Below are 22,408 nucleotides of genomic sequence, written 5' to 3' on the forward strand. Positions count from 1 at the left end.
CGCTTATGCCTGTATTTTTTACTGTTGTGAAGCACTTTGAACTGCAACCTCTGTATGAAAAGTGCTATACAAATAAAGTTATTATTATTATTATTATTATAATTTTTGGCTCGTAAAAAATCTCTCTGGTTGGTGGTTTTCTAAATCTAAAGCTAAAAAGTTAATTTTGTTCCCTGTTTTTCAGCATTTAGCTACATTTAGATACATTGTATGTAATGATAAACAAAGTCATAGTAACGGGCCGGTGTTATATTATTTCAAGATAATAAAGTAGCTATAATGAGTCGATAGATATAAAGCAGTAATGGCATGTAGTAATGGCATCACCCTACTCATGTACAGTAGGCATCTACACTACACAGCATTTATAGACATAAATAAACTTCATGGCTCATCTCCTACTCTGGGTATTCAGTAGGCAACTACCCATGTGACCTGAGGATACTAGTAAAACATTTATATTCAATTGCAAATGGAATCAATTGTTGTTAATTAATAAATGTTTCTGGTAAATTAATCGTTTAGATGAATCGGCTAATCGATAAAATAATCAACAGATTAATCAACAACAAAATAATCATTAGTGACAGCCCTAGTATCTACAGATATGTAAAAAGGATTATATGCAGGTATGTACAGACGGATGTGGATAGATAGATATATATACGGTAGGAATAAATATATGTATATGGTACAGTATATACAGCATTATTGTACATGCTATGTATAAGTAGGTATATAGAAGGATTATATGCAGGTATATTCAGATACATATGCTGTACATATACATATATAAATGTATATATATGGTATATACAGCACTATTGTACATGCTATGTTTTATGGGTAGACTATAGTATGAGGTAGGTAGATATTATTATTATTAAAACCTTTGGCTCAGCTTCACATTGTCATTGTAGGTTATATCAGCCTAACACATTTGGGCATTGTGCCTTCATCAGAGCCTCCACAATGATATTCATTAAGGTTTTTTTCCCTCCATCGGACTGTGCCCTGTGTTTTAATGTTTTTTCTTCATGCCCCAAATGAACCCACTTCATTGTAAAATCTACGAAACACCCCTTTAAACGGATATTTAATTTTAGTAGAACTTGTCAAGATTCAGCAGCACCTCTATCTGAAGTAAACTAGTGACCACTGCTGGCTCTTCCCAGGCTCTTCAATCACTTCCAGATTTGCAGATTTGAATAAAACAGACAATTCTGAGTCAAAGGTATGTAATTGTTTTTGCATTTAATGTCTTTACAGTGTATGTATTACCTTTTGAAAAATAAAAGCAGGTCTTTGTGTTGTTGTAATGTTGGGAGTGGTTACCATGGTTACATTCTGTCTTGCTGGAAGAAAGATTATAAACATTCTGTGAAAGTTTGAAGTTGGTCAAATTACACCTCAAGTGAGAAATAGTTCCTTTACTGATTATTGAAAAGGGCAACATTAGCTAAAAAAAAACAAGTACCTTTGACTCAGAAAAATATATTAAACAGAATAATATTGCTGTATACTGTAGTTTGTTTCTCAGAAGTATCATATTTAGACTTGGTCCCCAACATAAATGGAAGTAAATGAGGAGCCTGACACCTGGGAGGAATGGTGGTGTTGACAGTGGACGACAGGGACAGCAGTGGTCACTAGCTTCCTTGTAGACTACTTTAGATAGAGGCAAGGCTGCTGAATTTGGACTAGTTCTACTAAAGTGAAATATCCCTTTAAGGCCCCTGAAATAACAGCATCAACCCCATGAGATTATCTCACCATCCAAAGCACGGATCACATTGAACACCTGCCCATTTGAAAAACATGGTGGCAGACCTTTCAGAAAACCCATTACCTCAGTGAACCAACCTGAACCTAGCAGCTCAGGGGAGTCAGCCGGGACACACCGGCCCCAACCACTGACTGACTGAATCACTTTAAGCAATATCCCTAGAAAGATATCTGGATTTACCGTGGCATTGGGTTTGTGTTTGCTTGTACAGGAGAACTGGGCACAATACATTTTATGAATTTTTTAATCATTTTAAAAGTTTGATTAATCATGTTTTTTACTCAAACAACTTGCATGCCTCTACTACAAATATACACTTTTTGTGTGGAGTTTGCATGTTCTTCCCGTGTTTGCATCGGTTGCCTCTGGCTTTTCCAGTTTCCTCCCACACCAAAAACATGCATGCTAGGTTTCCTGTCATTGCCCTTGACCAAGGCACTGGCATCACAACTGGAGTTGGTCGCCGCACTGTGTGGCTGTCCACTGTTCCTAAATAGTTAGGATGGGTAAAATGCAGAGGACACATTTCCCCAAGGGGATTAATAAAGGTACAACTTAACTTAACAACTTAACTTAACTGAATGATATTGATAGTGATACCAGTATTTGAACTATATCATAATGTACAGTGCCATATCCTCACGACTCACGTAGCCTCTCCAAACTTTACCACTGACGATTATTTGCTGTAAGGCTTCTATGAGGAAACATTTAGTCTAGGTGTCATAATAAACATCTTCTTTCTCTCTTCTCTCCCTCTCATCTCTCCCCAGGCAAAAAGAAGTTCAGGTTTCTGACTCATAAGCGTTCAGGCAGCTCCGAGAGCAAGTCGTCCCAGGGCCGCTCTAAGCACGCTTCCCCCCCGCTGGTGGAGAACAACAACCTGTGTATCAATGGCAGCCACGTCTACAGCGAGGAGCCCCGGCCTCGCACCTCCAGGGCTGGATCCAACTTCAGCCTGACCAGCTCAGGTCACGGCTCCATGGGCTCCGTGGAAGACCTCCACAGCCGCAATACATCAGTCACCTCTGCAGACTACCCTAGACCCCTGAGGCAATACTCTCCCTTGGCCGGGAAGGAGGAGAGGAGCGAGGAGGAAAAGGAGGATCCAGAGAAATTAGAAGAGAGGAAGAGAGATGAGGAGAGTGAGGAAGAGAAAGAAAGAATGAGAGAGATTGAGGAAGAGAAGAGAAGACAGCTGGAGGAGGAGGAAGCAGCTCATTTTGAAGAAGAGAGAATTAGGAGGGAGGAAGATAACAGGATCAGAATGGAGAAGCAGGAGAGGGCTAGGGTAGAGGAGGAGAGGAGAGCTGAGGGGGAGAGGAAGATTATAATGCAGGAGGAGGAGGATATGGAGAGGTTGGCAGAGAAGAGAAAACTGGAAGAAGAAGAGAGGAGGAAAGAGGAAGAACTACGAATCAAGAGGGAGGAAGAGGAGAGGATGGAGATAATGAGGGAAGAGGAGAAATTGAGGGAGGAAGATACGGAGAGGTTGAGGAGAGAAATGGAGGAGACAATTATGAAGGAGGAGGGAGACAGACTAAAGAGAGAACATGAGGAGGAGAGAAGAGAGGAAGAGGAGCAGGAGAGGAGAAGAGAGGAAGAGGAAAGACAGAGGAGAGAGGAGGAGGAGGAGGAGGAGAGGACACGGGGAGAGAGGGTGGAGGAGGAAAAAAGACTGAGAAAAGAGGTAGAAGAGAAGAGAAGCAGGGAAGAAGAGCAGATGATCAAAGGAGAGGAGGAGGAGAGGAGGTTGAGAGAGGATGAAGAGGAGAGGAGGTTGAGAGTTGAGGATGAGGAGAGGAGGTTGAGAGAGGAGGAGAGGCGGTTGAGAGAGGATGAAGAGGAGAGGAGGTTGAGAGAGGAGGAGGATGAGAGGAGGTCAAGAGAGGAGATGAGGAGAAAAGAGGAAGAAAGACAGAACAAGGTTGAGGAGGACAACAGGAGGATGGAGGAGGAGATGAGAAGGATAGAAGAAGAGAGACTTAAGAAAGAAGAGGAGGAGGGGAGGAAGAGAGAGGAGGAGGAGGAACAGAAGAGGGTTGAGGATGAGGAGAGAAGGAAGAGAGAGGAGGAACAACAGAAGAGGGTTGAGGATGAGGAGAGAAGGAAGAGAGAGGAGGAACGACAGAAGAAGGTTGAGGATGAGGAGAGAAGGAAGAGAGAGGAGGAACGACAGAAGAAGGTTGAGGATGAGGGGAGAAGGAAGAGAGAGGAGGAACGACAGAAGAAGGTTGAGGATGAGGGGAGAAGGAAGAAAGAGGAGGAACAACAGAAGAGGGTTGAGGATGAGGAGAGAAGGAAGAGAGAGGAGGAACGACAGAAGAGGGTCGAGGATGAGGAGACGAGGAAGAGAGAGGAGGAGGACAGTAGGCTAGTGGAGGAAGGGAGGCTGAGAAGAGAGGAGGACCAAAGACAACAGTTGGAAGACAAGAAGAGAGCTGAGGAGATACAGAGGGCCCGAGTAGAGGAGAGGAGAAAGGAGGAGAAGAGAGAAAGAGATGAAGATAGGAGCGTGTCTGTGTCAGTAGCCGTGTTAGCCAGTGTTCCTTTCACAGACCTCCCTGCTTCCTCTGAGCCACCCAACCAGGACATCATCTCCACCAGTCAGTCTGACGATGACATCATCTCCTCCTCCAATCAGTCTGATGATGACATTGTCTCCGCCAATCCCTTCGAGGAGGAGGTGCCTAGCTCCCCCACCGGAGCCCGGAGCAGATCGGCCAGGGTGTCAGCCATCAAACCAAGGTCAGGCCTTCAAACAAACACTGTTGTAAATAATTCATCAACAAACACACACACGGACAGGAGAAAAATAAGGTTTCTGGGATATCCGATCATCCACACACACCTACACGCCTACCAACCCTGTAGGGCTGCACTGATACTGCTTCTGCTGAGGGATATCAAGCCCACAATGGGCCCAAATACCAAAATCCAACAACAAGAACCAATCCAATACTAGTATTTATAATGTTAGTAAGCACATACAGTAAAATACATTTGATTGTCTTTTTCACACATAGATTTGAGGTCTCTCATTTGTCTTTTTCGTCCGGTGACGCCAAACGTATTGTCCCAAGTCTATACAGGAATGGACTGGATCAGTATTGGTTTAGTATTCAGAATCCTTAGGCCGATCTCTTGGAGGTGAAACAGTGGTATTGATGCAGCCCTGCCCTCTCACTCTTTAACTTTCAGTTCAAATCATATGCTGTCTCTCATCTTCTAACTCCATGCTGTTAATTATGCTGAATTAAATTCCACTGACAACCTCTCAGAGGAGCACAGAGATCAGCCAGCCAAACATATTGCTGCTTAACTGCTTAACAAATGATTAAATGTTAACTAACAAATAGGCTGTGGGGGAAGAGATCCACGAGTGTTGATGTTGCACATTTTGGCAGTTAATTAAAGGAGGATCCAGAGAAATTAGAAGAGAGGAAGAGAGATGAGGAGAGTGAGGAAGATAAAGAAATAATGAGAGAGATTGAGGAAGAGAAGAGAAGACAGCTGGAGGAGGAAGCAGCTCATTTAGAAGAAGAGAGAATTAGGAGGGAGGAAGATAACGGGATCAGAATGGAGAAGCAGGAGAGGGCTAGGGTAGAGGAGGAGAGGAGAGCTGAGGGGGAGAGGAAGATTATAATGCAGGAGGAGGAGGATATGGAGAGGTTGGCAGAGAAGAGAAAACTGGAAGAAGAAGAGAGGAGGAAAGAGGAAGAACTACGAATCAAGATAGGCTGTGGGGGAAGAGATCCACGAGTGTTGATGTTGCACATTTTGGCAGTTAATTAAATGTCTCTGTGGGTGGTGGTAGTGGTGGTGGTGGTGGTATGTCATATCAGTGGTATTCCTTTAAAGGTGACATGTACTATAAATGTCATTTTTCAGTCTCTAGCATTGTATTATAGTAATAGGAGTTCGTATCAATGTGTTTTAGTGTCTAAATACCATATTGGCGGATTGCTCTGATTCAGCTCAGCCCCTTTCCTCCTCCAGTAAATCAGGCCATTTTGATTTGAACGGCTGATATACGACATACGGCCGCTGGGTAGCGCACAGTGATGCGATTTTGCTCTGTGGTTGTAGCTAATGCCCGCCCACATTCTACCTAGACTGACTGTACACAGCGAGTGGAAACCATTTCCTCATACTCTGCATGGGGAGAGAGAGAGAGAGAGATAGAGAGCACTTGGGGGGGGGGGGGGGGGGGGGGGGACCTGCAGCGCGCCACACACCCGCAAACGGGAGATTGAAAGAAAGAGAGAGAAAAAACCACAAGCTGCCGAGCGGACTCATCACCAAGAGGGAGAGAAAGGAAGAGAGAGGGAGGGAGGGAGAGAGGGGGCCTTGTCAATAACGGCCTGTCTTTTTTTCTCTCTCTCTCTCTCTCTCTCTCTCTCTCTCTCTCTCTCTCCCTCTCTCTCTCTCCCCCACCCCCTCCCTCTCTCTCTCTCTCTTCCTTTCTCTCCCTCTCGGTGATGAGAGTCCGCTCGGCAGCTTGTGGTTTTTCTTTTTTTTCTTTCTCTCAATCTCCCGTTTGCGGGTGTGTGGCGCGCTGCAGCCCCCCCCCCCCCCCAAGTGCTCTCTCTCTCTCTCTCTCTCTCTCTCTCTCTCTCTCTCTCTCTCTCTCTCTCTACCAGTGCAGACTTTGTGGACTGACTGTCACTCAAAGTGCTTATGGGTGGGGCCATAACAGCCTGAAATCTTGAGGCTGAAAAATGATGGTTTTGAGTACTTGATTAGAAATATAAAACAATGCATTAAAAAAAAAAAAAAAACGTACAAATGTCTTCAATAGACTAACAGGAATTGTGTAAAGTTGCGCAAATAGTGCTAGGAATAGCAGTACATAGCCCCTTTAATGAAATTAATGAAAGCCCCGTTATGGAGGTGGCACATTGTGGCAGTGGTGTAACCAGACTTATTTCAAATAATAAGTCATCAGGTTTGAGCACAAAAAGGGGCAAGTAAAAAAGTTATCAATTGTACATTATTTTTGTTAGTTGCTGCTACTGGGAAGATAGATGTTCTAACCGTTAGGCTAGCTGTTCTGTGCTGAATAAAGCAAGAAGATGATTGAGGCAAGGAGGAATCTGTCACTTTCCCATACGAATCTGAAATAGTGATATATTATAGATTTACCACAGATATACTGGAGTTATTCACCATAGTCTTTCTATAGTGGAGTCTAACAGAAAGGTACTGTATGATGAATCACTATAGCATGCCTGTAGTTTTACCATATAAAATTATAAATGTAACATTTCTATAAGTGATTTGCTAGTTTTTCCACAGTAAACATTAATACAGAAATACTATGGTTTTACTACAGTTTATTTTCATACAGGTTTGCTCAGTTGCTTCATAGATGAAATTTCAAATGAAACACAGTTACTGTGATGTGAAGTTCACAGTGTTCAGAGTGTGTTCACATTGTGTTTACAGTGTGTTCAGAGTGTGCTTAGAGTATGTTCTGTTCAGTGTGTTCAGAGTGTGTTCTGTTCAGTGTGTTCTGTTCGCAGTGTATTCTGTTTAGAGTGTGTTCAGTGTGTTCTGTTCAGAGTGTGTTATGTTCAGTGTGTTCTGTTCAGTGTGTTCTGTTCAGTGTGTTCTGTGCGCGTCTCATTAAAATGCAATACCCTGAAAGAACTTGACACCAGCTTGAATATTGCAGGAGCCTGTTTGTGTGTATCGTGTGTGTGTGTGTATGAATGATTGTGTGTGAGAGAGAGTGCGTGTGTGGGGTCCAGAGTCATGTCTAATCCTACTGGTTGGGGAAAGAGAAAGACATACCGACCAATTACATCATAGATATTCTATAAATGTTTTTAAATAGGTGATGATATTCTGAAACGTATTTAAACCTGTAAACTGCACCCTTTGAAACACACAACCATCATTTGTAATATAACCCTGTTATCCCAGGAGAGTGTGCCTCCATAGTCTGACATTTAAAAGACTGACCTGTCAAGAGAACAGAGGTTGAACAGAGATGTGTCTGGTATAATAAGGGCTAAGAGGTCAGAGTGAGCCCTCAGGTGGGCTTATCATTTGCATTTGAATCTGCTCCATTGCCCTTCATATCTCCTGTCGATAACACTAACATAATTTCCTTGTGTTTATCTAACCAAAGTGTTGTTGTCTGGTATCACACTTTCAGTGTTTTAACTTTCAATGCCATATGAACTAATACAGCATATGTATGTATATTTATGTGTTCATGTTTCACTTTCTCTTCCATCAAATGCTGTGCTGAATGAATAAAACCACTTTTCTCCAAATAATCGTATCCATGGTGTCATCTGGTGAATTAGCTCAAACTTTGCAACACCTGTACACATAGAGATAGACATATCTAGACACATGACATGTGTCATAGATAGACTGAATATGACTGTCTTGGTTCCATGCAAAGTAAATAAGTATATTTTTAATTTGAATTAATCAAAAAAGATTTCCCTTACAGCAGTATAAAAAAAGGAAAAAAAAGTTTAAATGAGACACATTTTGACCAAAACTAATAAATATGGTGATGTGATGTTTTAGCCATAATCGTCCAGCCCTATTTAGATACTTCTGTTTTAACTCCTTGCTGTCTGTTGTTTATTAAATCTCTTCGTACCATCTGCTACCCTCTGTAATATCTGTGACTTCATGTTTATTCCAAGAAACTACTAAAAACAAGAATGTTGTGTGTTGATGTGTGTGTATGATTCCCCCCAGAGGACCTGGTGTTATCGGGATTCTATTCTATATTTTCATGGTCTCACATCATTAGTTTTATCCATGAAATATTCATAGTCTTATATTCATATATTCATGTTTTACATTTTCTGTGCATTTTATGTCAGATTTATAAATGTACCCACTTAAGTGTTGACGTTTGGACATTTCTTCCACCGTAGAACCGTCTTCCTGCCCCCCTCTAGTTCCTCCATATGTTCCATCCCTCCCCAGCCTGTTGTACCTTCCAACCCCTTCCTAGAAGATCCCTCTGACACAGATCCCATGGAGAAGAAACGCCGCGCTCCACTGCCCCCGAGCGCCAAGCGCGATCCTCCGGGGGAAACTGTGAGTGCCGCGCCCAGCCAGGCACCGACCAAACCGTCCCGTCTAGACATAGTGTCCGTAGGCCACGACGACGCTACTGCGCCGGGGAGAAGCGGGGAAGAAGGGAGTGTTGGTCCTGATGGGAAGGAGCCTGCTGGGACTCAGCGGGACAGACGAGTGGCTCCTCAGCCTCCAGCAGGCTTGGCGGACAGACGGAGAGAGCAGAGTGCATCTACAGGAGTTCTAGGACAGACACACAGACACATAAAGGACATTCTTCCTCAGCGCCTGGTACAAATGATTGCTCCTCTGAGCAGGGCCTCTCCCGCGAAGACGGAGGTTCAGGTGACTTCAGGCCAGAGCTCAACTCGGTGTAGCAGCCAACCTGAACCTACTTCATCGGCCACAGCCAGCAGACATAACAAAGGCCCAGCACCCTCTAAGCCAGCTGTGAAACCAGCTGTTGTGTTTGGATCAAATCCGTTTGAGGATGATGAGACTGAAATCCAGCTCACAGAGCAAGGAGACATCACTTCTGATCCAAAGAACCTCAGCCTGGATCTATGCGGCCGTCAGAGCTCTACGAACGCAGCTGCTGGGTCCAAACCCCCAGACGAAGATGACGCCACAAAATGCAAATCTTCAAAGGGGGCCCGCGCTCCCCTGCCTCCTGCCAAGAATACGGCTTCTGCGGGCAACCAAAGTTGGACAAACCAAAGCGCTATCAGTGCATCTCCAGTTGACCGCAGTCCAGCCCCTTGTCCTAATTCCTCCTCCTCCTCTTCCTCATCCTCCCATCCCGCGCCCCTGGCGACATCAGGGACCACTGAAAACCTCCCTGCTCAACCACAAGCCATGACTTCTGCTTCTGACCACATGACCCCGCTGCCCTCTCAAGCCCAGCCTGTAACGGCTCAGGGCGTTGGAGAGGAGGCAGCTGGGAAGGGGGCGGGGCCTACCTCAGCCTCCCGCAGGTAAGAGAGACGTCAGTACTTGAGTAGAGCAGCAGTAGCTGTCCATTCATCCTGTGTTCTGTAGATTAGAGTAGATCCTAATATTTATATCCACTGTATGTATCTAGGCAATAAGGACACTGCTAGCTCTTCTCTGTTGTCGCTCCACTTCTGATGAGCAGTCAGAGGTACTGTATCTCATCATCTAGTAGAAAGGGATATACTGTATTGCCCTTTGAGGTAAACTATGACAAGAATGTAGCTCATTTGTAGAAAGGAAGAAAATACACTGATGTGGGTTCGTATAACAAGTGAAGAAGGTGCTCTCTGGGGGCAGCAATGTTTCATAAGGCGTAGAACAGAATGTGTCCTTGCTTTTTCTTTGATTATTTCCAAAGAGCTTGGAGAAAAGCTGCTCATTAGGCTGTGAGCCTAAGAGTCTGAATTAGAAGGATTACTGCAAGTAGCTATTTTTTATGTACATCATTTGTATTACTTTGATGTCCCATAATTGTGTTTCACTTTATATCTAGTTTTTGGTTTTCTTTGTTCCTCAACACACGTCCTTAAAGTAGAATATTATTAATGTACTCTGCAGCGACAAAAGAGAGTTGCTGCAGAGTACCGAAAGACAAAACTTTGTTTATCGCAGAGGGGAAATCACTTCAGGAGGGAGAGTAAAGAGGAAAATGTGTGTTTTTAAAATGAGAAAGTTATCTTCTTCACCTGTTGCGAAGCCTGCATTCTTCCATCCATTCTATTAGCCTACACATAATCTCGTAATCTCTTAATTACATTTCCCAGAAAGCCTTCTGTTCTGTGCCAAACACAACCAGACTGTGGTGCAGTGGAATGTGTCTAGGTTATCTGCTGCAGTGGAATGCATCTATACAGGAGCACAGAAGTAGCATTATTCCATTTGGTGGCGCCCCGTATCCAGAACCCCTCACAGTATGATAAGATTGTTTAATCAGATGAAAATGGCCCAGTTAGGAGAATCAACCTTGGCTAGGCGGTGAGGTTCACGATGTACCTAACTGGAATGGTAAACAACTTTGCTAGATTTAGGTCAAAAGTCATCTTCTCCTCACAACAGAGCATCACTCCAACATCATAGAACCGACGTATGAATTTCATTGAAAGGTACCATGAAAGGTTTTTGTAAGGGATGAGTGCATATAGGGTTATTCACGTAATCTCCACAGCCATCAGGAAGGCAGTGCAGCTGTTGAAAATGACAGCCGTTGTTGTTTCACTGCACCACTCTCCTCTCTATGATCCAACACCAGGCTCAGTGATGCTTGCAGATACAGTAGGACAGTGTTTTGTGTATTTGTAGAATCAGTCTTTAAAAAATGTATTTAGTTAGAGCTGCATGGATCAAGACAAAAAAGAGTGTTGCTAAGAATACCATTTTGAAGCTGGTAAGATTCAGTGAGCTTGTAGTGCTGGTTTTAGCTGTGTGTGTGTCATCTGTTTAGTCATAATTGTTTTTTGACCCCAGTGAAGAACAATATCCAATCTAATACCTACCTTATCTCCACCATACTAACTCTTCCTGGAATGCCCATCACCCCTCTCTCTGTGTCTCTGTCTGTCTGTGTCTCTCTCTCTCTCTCTTTCTCTTTCTCTCTCTCTCTCTCTCTCTCTCTCTGCCTGTCTCTCTCTCATACAGCTTTATTCTTGTCCTTGCAGGTCTCATCCTGTGAAGCCTCTGACCTTGATGGAGCAGCAGCAGACTGACAGCCTGACTGCTCCAGAGAACAAACCCGCTGCTGTCCTCCATACTGTCCAACACAATGGAAAGGTAGTATTTAGTAGTGTCCAACACAATGGAAAGGTAGTATTTAGTAGTGTCCAACACAATGGAAAGGTAGTATTTAGTAGTGTCCAACACAATGGAAAGGTAGTATTTAGTAGTGTCCAACACAATGGAAAGGTAGTATTTAGTAGTGTCCAACACAATGGAAAGGTAGTATTTAGTAGTGTCCAACACAATGGAAAGGTAGTATTTAGTAGTGTCCAACACAATGGAAAGGTAGTATTTAGTAGTGTCCAACACAATAGAAAGGCAGTATTTAGTAGTGTCCAACACAATGGAGAGGTAGTATTTAGTAGTGGTAGTGTCCAACACAATGGAAAGGTAGTATTTATTAGTGTTAGTGTCCAACACAATGGAAAGGTAGTATTTAGTCTCAGTCTAAACTATAATCTGGCACAGGTTCTATCAGCCTAGCAGATATCCTGGCACAGGTTGTCGCCAAAGTGGCTTGTTGTAGAATTGACCATTTACCAACCAGAGCCAAGATTTATCAGCATTTCACTGGTGGATAGCAGTAGATTTTCCTCTAAATTAAAAAACTGTAAATAATTTACCATAAAAGGTCTACAGTATAAAGAGACAATGAAGACTGAATTATACGTCATTACCATGTGAGTTGATGTGTTGAATTGTGCTGGTTGTTCCCTCTCCCTCCAGGAGAGGGCGGTGGTGCGCGAAGGGCCGTACTCCCAGTTGACCCAGGCTGAGCTCATCTCCCTGCTGGTGAAGCAGCAGAAGCAGCTCTCTGAGAGAGACAAGAAGATCGGCCAACTGGAGCAGTACATCGACAACCTGCTGGTCCGTGTCATCGAAGAGCAACCCAGCATTCTGATGTCCCTGGCCTCAATAAAGAGAGGACTATAGAGCATGTCCCCCTGCTGGCCTGAATCCGATCCCTCCAGAAACCTCTCTCCTACATTATGTCTCCCCTACTCTGTCTCTCTGTCTTCCCACTGTCTCCATGAAGAATACTAAAGGGAGTGGACTGAACACTATCCTTAAAAAAGACAAAGAAAAAAGATTAATAAAAAATAATAAAGAAATCTTTATATAATGAAAGCAGAGGGCTATTACAGAAAGCAGGGTTAAATGGAGAACATGATTCTAAAGGATGTTCACCATTTATTAAAGATTCAGAAGATTAGACACCAAGCGAAGCCCCAGAGTCGTAATGGTGCTGTTGTTAAATACAGGATGAGAGCATTGGAAGCAGCATCCAGGAATTCCAGGATGCTGCTGAAAAGGTTTTACTGAAATCTCTACATGTATGTTTTCTTTTGTTGCAAGAAACAGGATTACGATGCCACCAGATAACCGGGTAAAAATAGCTGTTCATTTGAGCGATCCGATATTGGATCCCAAGATCACTCTTTTAATCTATGCCTTTTTTTTGTGGATGTGAATATTTTTTGCTAAATGTTTACTTCTAGCACGCCTCCCATCCTGCAGATGTCTCTAGTTTGCCTTGCGCTGAGTTTCTGCTGAACTACTACAGAAACTCAGTTGACCAAATCACATCTTGTGACAACAATGGCAGGTGCTGACCCCCTGAAACCAGCACCACCTTAATTGAATCTAAATCAAATCAAATTGCGGACCTTGTGAATCAAAATCGAATCTAATTGAATTGGGTAATCAGTGCTGATACCTGGCCCTGGTGGAAAATATTTAAAGATTGATGTTTTGAATACTTTATCAAATGAAGCTTGGATATGGGTTCATATGGATGTTATCTGGTTCACTACACATTCCTGCTTCTTGAAATACCTTTGGGTGCTCCTTTGAGATGTTCAGTGTTGGAACCACTAACGGAACCTTTTCCTAGAATCAGCAACTGTTGTGGTTTAAAAGATGCTCTTATTTTGACACTTTTATATAATATAATATAATATAATATATAAAATATAATAATAATAATAAAAGTGTCCAAATAAGAGCATGTTTTAAACCAGATTCAGATTCCTTTATTGTCACTTATTTCAGTACTTTACAGCAAGAAGAGTGACTATAAATAGATTTTCACTCTTCTTGCTGTAAAGTACTGAAATAAGTGACAATAAAGGAATCTTAATCTGGTTTAAAAGATGCTCTTATTTTGACACTTATATTATACATAATAGTATATATGCAATAATTGTACTGTAATAATCCTGTATGTGTTATTTTCTGCTGATGATGAACATCTATTTCCTTTACACATATCTAAAAGAGAAGGTGATGTTCCTGCAGAGACATCCACGCCTGCTGAATTAACGCTGAAGCAGCTGGTGCACTTTGTCAAAGCAACACTCTGTGATTCAACATCATGGAGGCAACAGCAGCGTAACAGCTAGAGAAGCAGGTCGCGGGTTTGGATCCCCAAAGGACCTCGTTTACAAAAGGTTCTCCTGTATAAATGTTGTATGGATGGGCGTGGTTTATAAAAACCCTATTTTGATGTAAAAAAATCTGCTGTTTACATAGATTTTCTCCAATTTTCTGTGTTATATCAAAGGCTAGAACAATTTTTTTGTATTACTCAAAGTATGAATTCTATGCATATCAGTTTCATTTGTCTTTGGAACTGAGGATACAGTCAAAGAACTGTTTGTAATTGAGGGCCCTGCCCAGCTGAGAAAATATATTGAGGACAAATGCATGACTTGCTCTTCCCTCCTTAACATCTTAGCCTTAAGCAAGGCACTTAGCTCCTAACTGCCCCAGTAGTGGAGCCTCTCGGTGACCAATAGTGTCCGACTGTGGTTGTACCGGGCAGCTCCTAGTGGCCAATAGTGTCAGACGGTGGTTGTATTGGGTAACTCCCAGGTGTGAATGTGTGAAGCAGTGTGTTACTGACAAAGAGACTATATTATGCTTCAACCTTCCCTGGATAAATAATGATAAAAACAAACAACCTGGAGGCTCACCTCCATTGGTAGTTGAACTGGGAGCCTACCAGCATCTTAAAAGTGCTCCATATCACCATTGATGTACTGTATATATTGTAAGTGTTTACTGTTCGCATACACAGCTTTCAAAGACTGTTTCTCTATTGGATTTATTGTTGTTCACTTTCTGAGATGGCACAAAATCAAACCTCGGAATTCATTTTGAAACCGACATTATGCAATTTTATATCTCAGGCATGTATGACAATCTCAAATTAGCCTATTCCATTCCATGAGAGAACAAAATTTACAAACCTTTGTTGTATAAGTTAGGCCTGTGTCAGCAGCGCTTACAGCTGAGGCATACAGGTGAGCTTTTCTATTGGAAATTGTGTGCATAAATTCTGTAAATCAAATTTGCATAGGCTACTTTCGGCTAATTCTATATATACAGATTCCTATTTTATTCAGTCCCAACAGGATATGTTGATGATAATAATAATAAAAGGGAAATTCATTAAATGTAAGAGTTCATACTGTATCTGTTATTACTATGGTGTAGGACAGTCCAGTCAATATGTGAACATGAACAACTCCCTCCCAGAAACCAAAGAATGAAGACTGCTGTTTAAGTCATGATATGCACTGTATGAAGAGTGGCATTACCATTTAAATACACTGACTTACTTCAAATATAGGCTCACTGTAGTTGTACAGTAGGCATATTGGTTGGTAACCGACTCAGATTACTGTGCTTTGTGTGAAAAAGATAATAAAAATACTGACTCAAATATACATCTCACTATTTGTGTGTGTGTGTGTGTGTATGCTCTCTTGCGTCACAGGCTATTCCACTGTCAACATCTCTGCCCAATAGGAACTAAATGGTGCTAACGGTATACTATTAGTATACCTATTATTTCCCTCAACATATTTAATAAATAATCTCATGTTGTTTGTTCCCCCTACCTTTTTTTGTCTACTTGACTAATAAGAACAGATTTCTTTTTATAATTTCAATTATCACATTGGGTGCCGGGGGTTGTGCCCATCTTATACCACTCTGCCACCGTTGAAAGCCTATGGAGATGTTTACCTTCTTTGCAGGGATATAACTTTTTATTTATTTTTTTTCTGTTTCTGATTTTCTCTGATTTTCTCCCTGTCCCAATTAGTCGTTGTGCCAATTCCCCCCCTCCCCTACCTGGCTGCTGTATGCATGTTCTCCTACGAGTCGGTACAAGGGCGTCCCCAGTCGATCGCACGCTTCCTCCGAGACGTGCGCCGACAGCCAGTGACGTCTTTTCACTTGGCAGCGAGGACTCTCATTGGTGAAGTGTAACGCGTGGGAGGGCACGCTATCTCCACCAAGTCCTGCCCCGCTTAGCAAGCGCCGAGACCTGACCTGTAGGCGTCGCTGTCCACAACGACAGATTCCCACCAGCCAGCTTCCCCACCCCCTAATACTGCCAATTGTATTAGTGTGAACGGCCAGCCAAGCTGGTGGCAACACCGAGAGCTGGGCTCGAACCCAGCATCTCCTGCGTTGGTGACAAGTGCAATCTCCGCTACGCCACCTGACAGCCCTAGCAGGGCTATAACTTTTTAAATTGTATTGCTATATTGACATTACTATGGCCCATTCAACATCGATTATCTATCGTTCAGGATGTGGGAACGTTATATTTTTTCATTCATACATTGTTGTGTTAATACCTTCGAGAATAATAACTATGTTTTTAATCTTTTCTGCTGTAATTCCAAAAACAGTAGTTATAGGCCCTGAAGCATATATAGATTATCGATTGGCGTTTCTTTCCCATACACGCTATATTAAACAATTCAAATGTATATGATCGGTATACATTATGCTTCATTATGCGTGGAGGAAAGGGGGGGGGGGTCGTTTATAATTCCTTGATCGTCAGTAATGGCTTTATTTACTATGGGTTGATATATTGATCAGACTGTTTGCAAACAATGAAATGCACAATCGGGTTGAAAATAACATTACTGTTCTCTTACTGTGCGCCGATGAGACTGGCGGAGAAAGATCCCAATTATTCTATGCCGATCACCTAGATCCATTTCCGGTTTGTATGGCGCAATAAACGCCGAAATCATATCGATTATTGCGTTATGGCAGCGATCCATATGCACTATATTGTTTGTCTGTAGTCCCGTAGCGAGATGTGACTGCCGGAGGAATTTCCTTGACGCACCGATGACACTTTCCGGTTTTTGAGTGTGTAACTCGCCCGACCATCCACCAGGCGGCGGTATTGAGGCGTTGCAGTCCCATTTAGGCCATGGTTAGACTGGTGTTTTTGTGGCGTTTTTTTATACGTTTTTGAATACGTTTCATGTCCCTATTACACAGAATGCGTTTTTTGGCGTTTTTTTGTGGATACGGCTGAAACGCTAAATTGTGTTTGCGTTTTGGAGAACCGCTAAAAAACGCGCCGACAACAGCGTGTAGTCTGCATGAGCCGTTGTTGCGAAAACGCCCATGCGCAGTAGATACCATCTGCGTGCCCTTCCGGTGACAACAGAGTGTGTGTGTGTTTGGGACAGAGGCAGAGCTGTCCCAAATAGCTGCAGCTACCATGTGTTGTCAAGTTATTGTTATAAGGATCCCAGTCCAAGCTACAACAGTCTGCATTCCCTTAACAATTGTTTGTATTGAGCCGTATTGTATTGTACCCATATGCAATATGTTAAATAAAGTTTACATCCATTCATTCTGCTAGCATTACCGATTGCATGAGCAGCTGGCTAACGTGAGCTATCAGATCCTGTTAGCTCAAAGCTCCTCTTTCAACTTAACAAGCATTAAACAAAATGGCCCAGTCATCTATTCACCTTTGTTTAATACACACAGCGTTGTCTCTAATGTTATCTAACTACTGATAGCTCTCGATATCATCAGTTTGGTGCTGGCTAAATAGCGTGAGCTAACGTTAGCTTCTAGCCACAATGCTATACTGTTATAATGGCATACTCCATTGACGTTAGCATGCAGCTAACAATGCTACCGATCTTTTTTTAGACTAAACTATCCGCTCTTGGTGATCACTTGTGTTGATGTTAGTTTTGTTTCATCAACAAATGACAGGCAGAACACACAGTGAATGTATCCGTTTTGTTTATTGCACTTTTATTAGGCTTTGCTGAAAAAGAATTGCTGCATTGAGTTAATAGGCAAGATGGTGGCACCCATAGGCCTTGTTGACATTTTCTTTGCTGGAGCTACCAGGAAGTGTATTGGCACATTCAAGTTCTGATTGGTTGAAATTGCCTTCATGTTCGCCACCTACTGCTTTGGCAGTGTACTACATCAGTGTGCTCAGGTGACAAAAAAAAAAAAAAAGTGTGACTCGAGGCGCAGGACGTCGCGGCGAAACGCGTATGACAATGAAACGAATGGTGTAACCACAGCCTTAGGGTCCCACTAGGGCAGGGGCGTATTTGGCACGGGGGACGTGGCAATGGGTCCCCCCCATTTTTTCAGAATGCAGTTAATGTCCCCCCCCCGTCTGACTACCTGTATGCAAAGAGTAGTAGATGGCCCAGTAGAGCTGAGTCTGACTACCTGTTCTATTATTATGCAAAGAGCAGTAGATGGGGGTCGCATTCTTGCCCTGCAAGGGCCAAGTACCCACTCGCTAAAGTACTTGTCTTTGCATAATAATAGCTCGGGTTGTCAGCCTAGGTGTGTGTTAAAATACGTCAAACATATTGTTTACACTGTCTTTCTTCTATTATAACCCTCCCAAATCATATTCAGAAAGTATCACAGAGACTTCTATTGACCAAGGAATTAGTTATTATTTCGCGGTTTATTCACATAACGTTATATTGTTTACACTGTCTTTCTTCTATTATAACCCTCCCAAATCATATTCAGAAAGTATCACAGAGACTTCTATTGACCAAGGAATTAGTTATTATTTCGCGGTTTATTCACATAACGTTATATTGTTTACACTGTCTTTCTTCTATTATAACCCTCCCAAATCATATTCAGAAAGTATCACAGAGACTTCTATTGACCAAGGAATTAGTTATTATTTCGCGGTTTATTCACATAACGTTATATTGTTTACACTGTCTTTCTTCTATTATAACCCTCCCAAATCATATTCAGAAAGGCACACACAACATATTCCAGTTAACGGTATATTTTTTTAATGATTCGTTATGGCGTAATCAATACTTCCATGCGTATAAATTGCGTTCGCGACCTCCGTGTTTTGGGGGTAGTCATCAGAAACCTCGGATCCGGGATTCGCTCCCATCCGTCGGGCAAGAACTGTGGGTTTTCAGCCTCTCTCTCTGGAGCTTAACGGAGTTTCTGGAGGAGTTTCTGGAGGAGCTTGTCGCGGCTCATGCGCATGCGCACGCTCAACCAATCAGAGAGGGGCTTCGCTCAACCAATCAGAGAGGGGTCTGCAGAAATAGAGTTCAACCAATCAGAGAGGGGTCTGCAGAAATGCGGCTACGGGCCCTAACCCCCCCCCCCCCATCGACGTCACTCGCCACGCCCCCAAATCTGTCCCCGGCACACATTGAGAGAGAGTTACGCCAGTGCGCTAGGGCACCGGGGGTTGGGTGGATGAATTATGAATGCCATGGCGAAAAAATTAAATATGATCTCAAAAACGCTGTACAGCGATGTTGGCGTTCAACGCATGGCGGGCAATAACGCTGTAAATAACGCTGTGCAGCCAGAGCTATTTATTTTGTTATTATAATATCAATACATTATTTATTCAACAATATACGATTGCTTAACAAAGAATATACCAGGCGTGTACGGCCAAAATAATAGTCCAATGAAAGAAGAAAAGCCCTGCAGACCGACCAAATCTGTTGAGGCTCTTAATTTATTTACATGGTGAAACAAGTGTGACCGTTTCGGTCCTCAGACCACCACCAGGTGCGTAGCAGTGTGTTCTTGACAGTGGAACGTCATACCACTCTGCGTAGGAGTACATAAAATAGTCTTGCACTGTGAATGAATGAATGAAAACTTTATTTAACAGATTGCAGAATGGGTACAATACAGTACGGCTCAATACATACAATTGTTAAGGGGATGCAGACCTGAGAAAGACGTTTGTCTTGTTTCCATCAGGGTCCCCCATTTTCATTTCATATAGACATTTATGACATACACAACATACATGACATTTATGGCATAGGGACATATAGGTATTTAGTACTGATACATTTGTGACATAAGCGGTATTCAAATATACAGTACTGTTACCCCTAGATCCTGACAGAGTATATACATATGATGGGGAGGGGACTGTACATTAGGAGGGGGTGGGTGGGTGGGAGGGAAATATACATACGGCGGGGAGGGAATATATACATGCAGTGGGGAGGAGACTGTCTATTAGGAGGTGGTGGGGGTTTTGGGCATTTACGGTGGCCAGTTTCGAATTGCAGCCTCCCGTAGGTGCTCTTTAAGAGCGGTTTTGAATGTGGGCAGGGATTCACATTCCTTTACAGCTTTGGGTAGGGCGTTCCACATTGTTGTGGCATAATTGCGAAACGTGTTTAGTCCCTTGTTTGAGCCGAATCTGGGTTTAACATGATTTGTTGAGCTTCCTCTGGTGTAGTGGTTGTGGTATTCACTGACCTTTGGGAAGTATTTTGACATGTACATGGGCACCCCGGTCGTATAGTGTATCTTGAAGACCAGGCCCATTGCAAGTTGCTGTACTCTGTCGTCTACTCTAAGCCATCCTAGGTTGTCAAAGTGGGCAGGGGTGAGGTGGGTTCTGGGGTTCAGGTCAAGTAGTAGTCTGACCAGTTTGTTTTGTGATGTTTGTAATTTTGTTTTAAGCGCCTTTGAGGTGCTTTGGTACCATGAGGTGCACGCATAGTCATGTCCAGACCTTTAATAATAATAAGGACGTCAAGGTACTCCAAGACACTTAAATCAAAACCCAACTGTTCAAAATAGCTTTTAACCTTTACGTGTCTTACTCCCTCTCTCTTGTTTTGTCCCTTGTAATATAAATGGTATATAAATAAATATAATTTGTATACACACAAGTATACATATCAGTTGGGTTTTGATTACCTTCCGAAGACGAAAGTCTTTCTCTGGTCTGCATCCCCTTAACAATTGTGTGTATTGAGCTGTACTGTATTGTACCCATTCTGCAATCTGTTAATAAAGTTTTCAATCAATCAATCAATGCAGCTGGATTCGCGAGTTCACGAGACAAAAACTGATTTGACGACGCGGAACTAAGCTGCTACCCCATCAGCGTCCACACGGATGCATTTACTCGCCCTCCACAACATCAACGTTGGTTGGTCGTACAGTCCATAGTATCTATGGTACAGTCAGTCCAGGTTCATTATTTCTCCATACACGTTTTTTGGAAGGGCAGAAAGATGGCGACCGGTGGTATGACTTGCCCCGAGTGTGGCTCTTCTGACATTTTGAACGATGATTTTTACTGTCAGTCCCAGCTGGTGTGTGCAGATTGTGGTTCTGTGGTGTCCGATGGAGTCCTGACCACGGACCGGGGCGAGGAGATGCAGGGCACAGGTACAGCAGCCAAAGCTTTCCGTGACTTGTTAAAGTTACAAAACACAACATGCACCATTAAATTGGTGGACGGTTCATCCAAAGCGGCTCAGTGAACTTATTTATTAATTTTAATTTATTTATTCATTCATTCATTCATTCATTCATTCATTCATTCATTCATTCATTCATTCATTCATTCATTCATTCATTCAGTCAGACTACTACTTGACCTGACTCCTAGAACCCACCTCACCCCTGCCCACTTTGACAACCTAGGATGGCTTAGAGTAGACGACAGAGTACAGCAACTTGCAATGGGCCTGGTCTACAAGATACACTACGCGACCAAGGTACCCATGTACATGTCAAAATACTTCCCAAAGGTCAGTGAATACCACGATCACAACACCAGAGGGAGCTCCACAAATCATGTAAAACCCAGATTCGGATCAAACAAGGGACTAAACACGTTTCGCAATTATGCCACATCAATGTGGAACGCCCTGCCTAAAGCTGTAAAGGAATGTGAATCACTACCCACCTTCAAAAACACTCTCAAAAAACACCTACGTGAGACTGCAATTCGAAACTGGCCCCTACAAATGTCCTAACCTAGTTGTACAGTAAATGACCAAGAAAGGCTTTGTCAATATTCCAATGTACAGTGTAAAATGTGTGTGTGTCCCCTTCCCAACCCCCCCCCCCCCCCCCCCCCCACCTCCAATGTACAGCCCTCACCCAACCCACCCAACCCCACCCCACCCAACCAACCTCCTCCAATGTACAGTTTCTATGCCAAATGTATATACACTCCTTTTCTGGACACTTTTGTATCACAAACAGTACTGTATTTGCAAATCTGATATGTCATAAATGTATAGATGTAGCAGTACTGTCTATCTGTATGTCATGTATGTCATATATGTTATGATGAATTGAAAATGGGGGACCCTGATGTAAACAAGTCGAAAGTCTTTCTCTGGTCTGCATCCCCTTAACAATTGTATGTATTGAGCTGTACTGTACTGTACCCATTCTGCAATCTGTTAATAAACTTTTCAATCAATCAATCAATCATTCATGGTTGGCCCCAGTGGAACCCCTAACCCTGACAGTGGTATGCCTTGTTTCCATTAACTAGTCAGGTCCATACATATTTGGACATTGACGCAATTTTTAAAATGTTGTCTCTGTACACCACCACAATGAATTTGAAATGAAACAATCCAGATGCGCTTTAAATGCTGACTTTCAGCTTTAATTTGACGGTACATCCAAATCAGGTAGGAATTACAACAGTTTATACATGTGCATGTGCATCCCCCTTTCTAAGTGACCAAAAGTAATTGGACAAACAAACACTATAAATGA

The 22,408-nt window shown here is 42.7% G+C and overlaps 2 protein-coding genes across 4 annotated transcripts in view; both read left to right on the forward strand.

Moving 5' to 3' along the window:
* The window catches only part of LOC311236942 (uncharacterized protein), a 130,573-nt gene extending 117,096 nt beyond the window's left edge, over positions 1–13,477 (forward strand). Inside the window, exons 4-7 of one of the 2 annotated variants that reach the window (XM_084324746.1) lie at positions 2,560–4,534; positions 8,695–9,813; positions 11,488–11,599; positions 12,272–13,477. In XM_084324746.1, coding sequence (XP_084180872.1) covers positions 2,560–4,534; positions 8,695–9,813; positions 11,488–11,599; positions 12,272–12,478 — 3,413 coding nt within the window. In that variant the 3' untranslated portion in view covers positions 12,479–13,477. The remainder of the gene's footprint in view (positions 1–2,559; positions 4,535–8,694; positions 9,814–11,487; positions 11,600–12,271) is intronic. The other variant, XM_084324747.1, reaches the window with a different exon arrangement.
* Positions 13,478–20,870: 7,393 nt separating this feature from the next.
* brf2 (BRF2 general transcription factor IIIB subunit) overlaps positions 20,871–22,408 on the forward strand; it is a 57,511-nt gene continuing 55,973 nt past the window's right edge. For both annotated transcript variants that reach the window (XM_084325522.1, XM_084325523.1), the window contains exon 1: positions 20,871–21,055. In XM_084325522.1, the coding sequence (XP_084181648.1) occupies positions 20,899–21,055 (157 nt within the window). In that variant the 5' untranslated portion in view covers positions 20,871–20,898. The remainder of the gene's footprint in view (positions 21,056–22,408) is intronic.

Source organism: Notolepis coatsorum, assembly GCF_963971535.1.
Source record: "Notolepis coatsorum genome assembly, chromosome: 11".
Taxonomy (NCBI): domain Eukaryota; kingdom Metazoa; phylum Chordata; class Actinopteri; order Aulopiformes; family Paralepididae; genus Notolepis; species Notolepis coatsorum.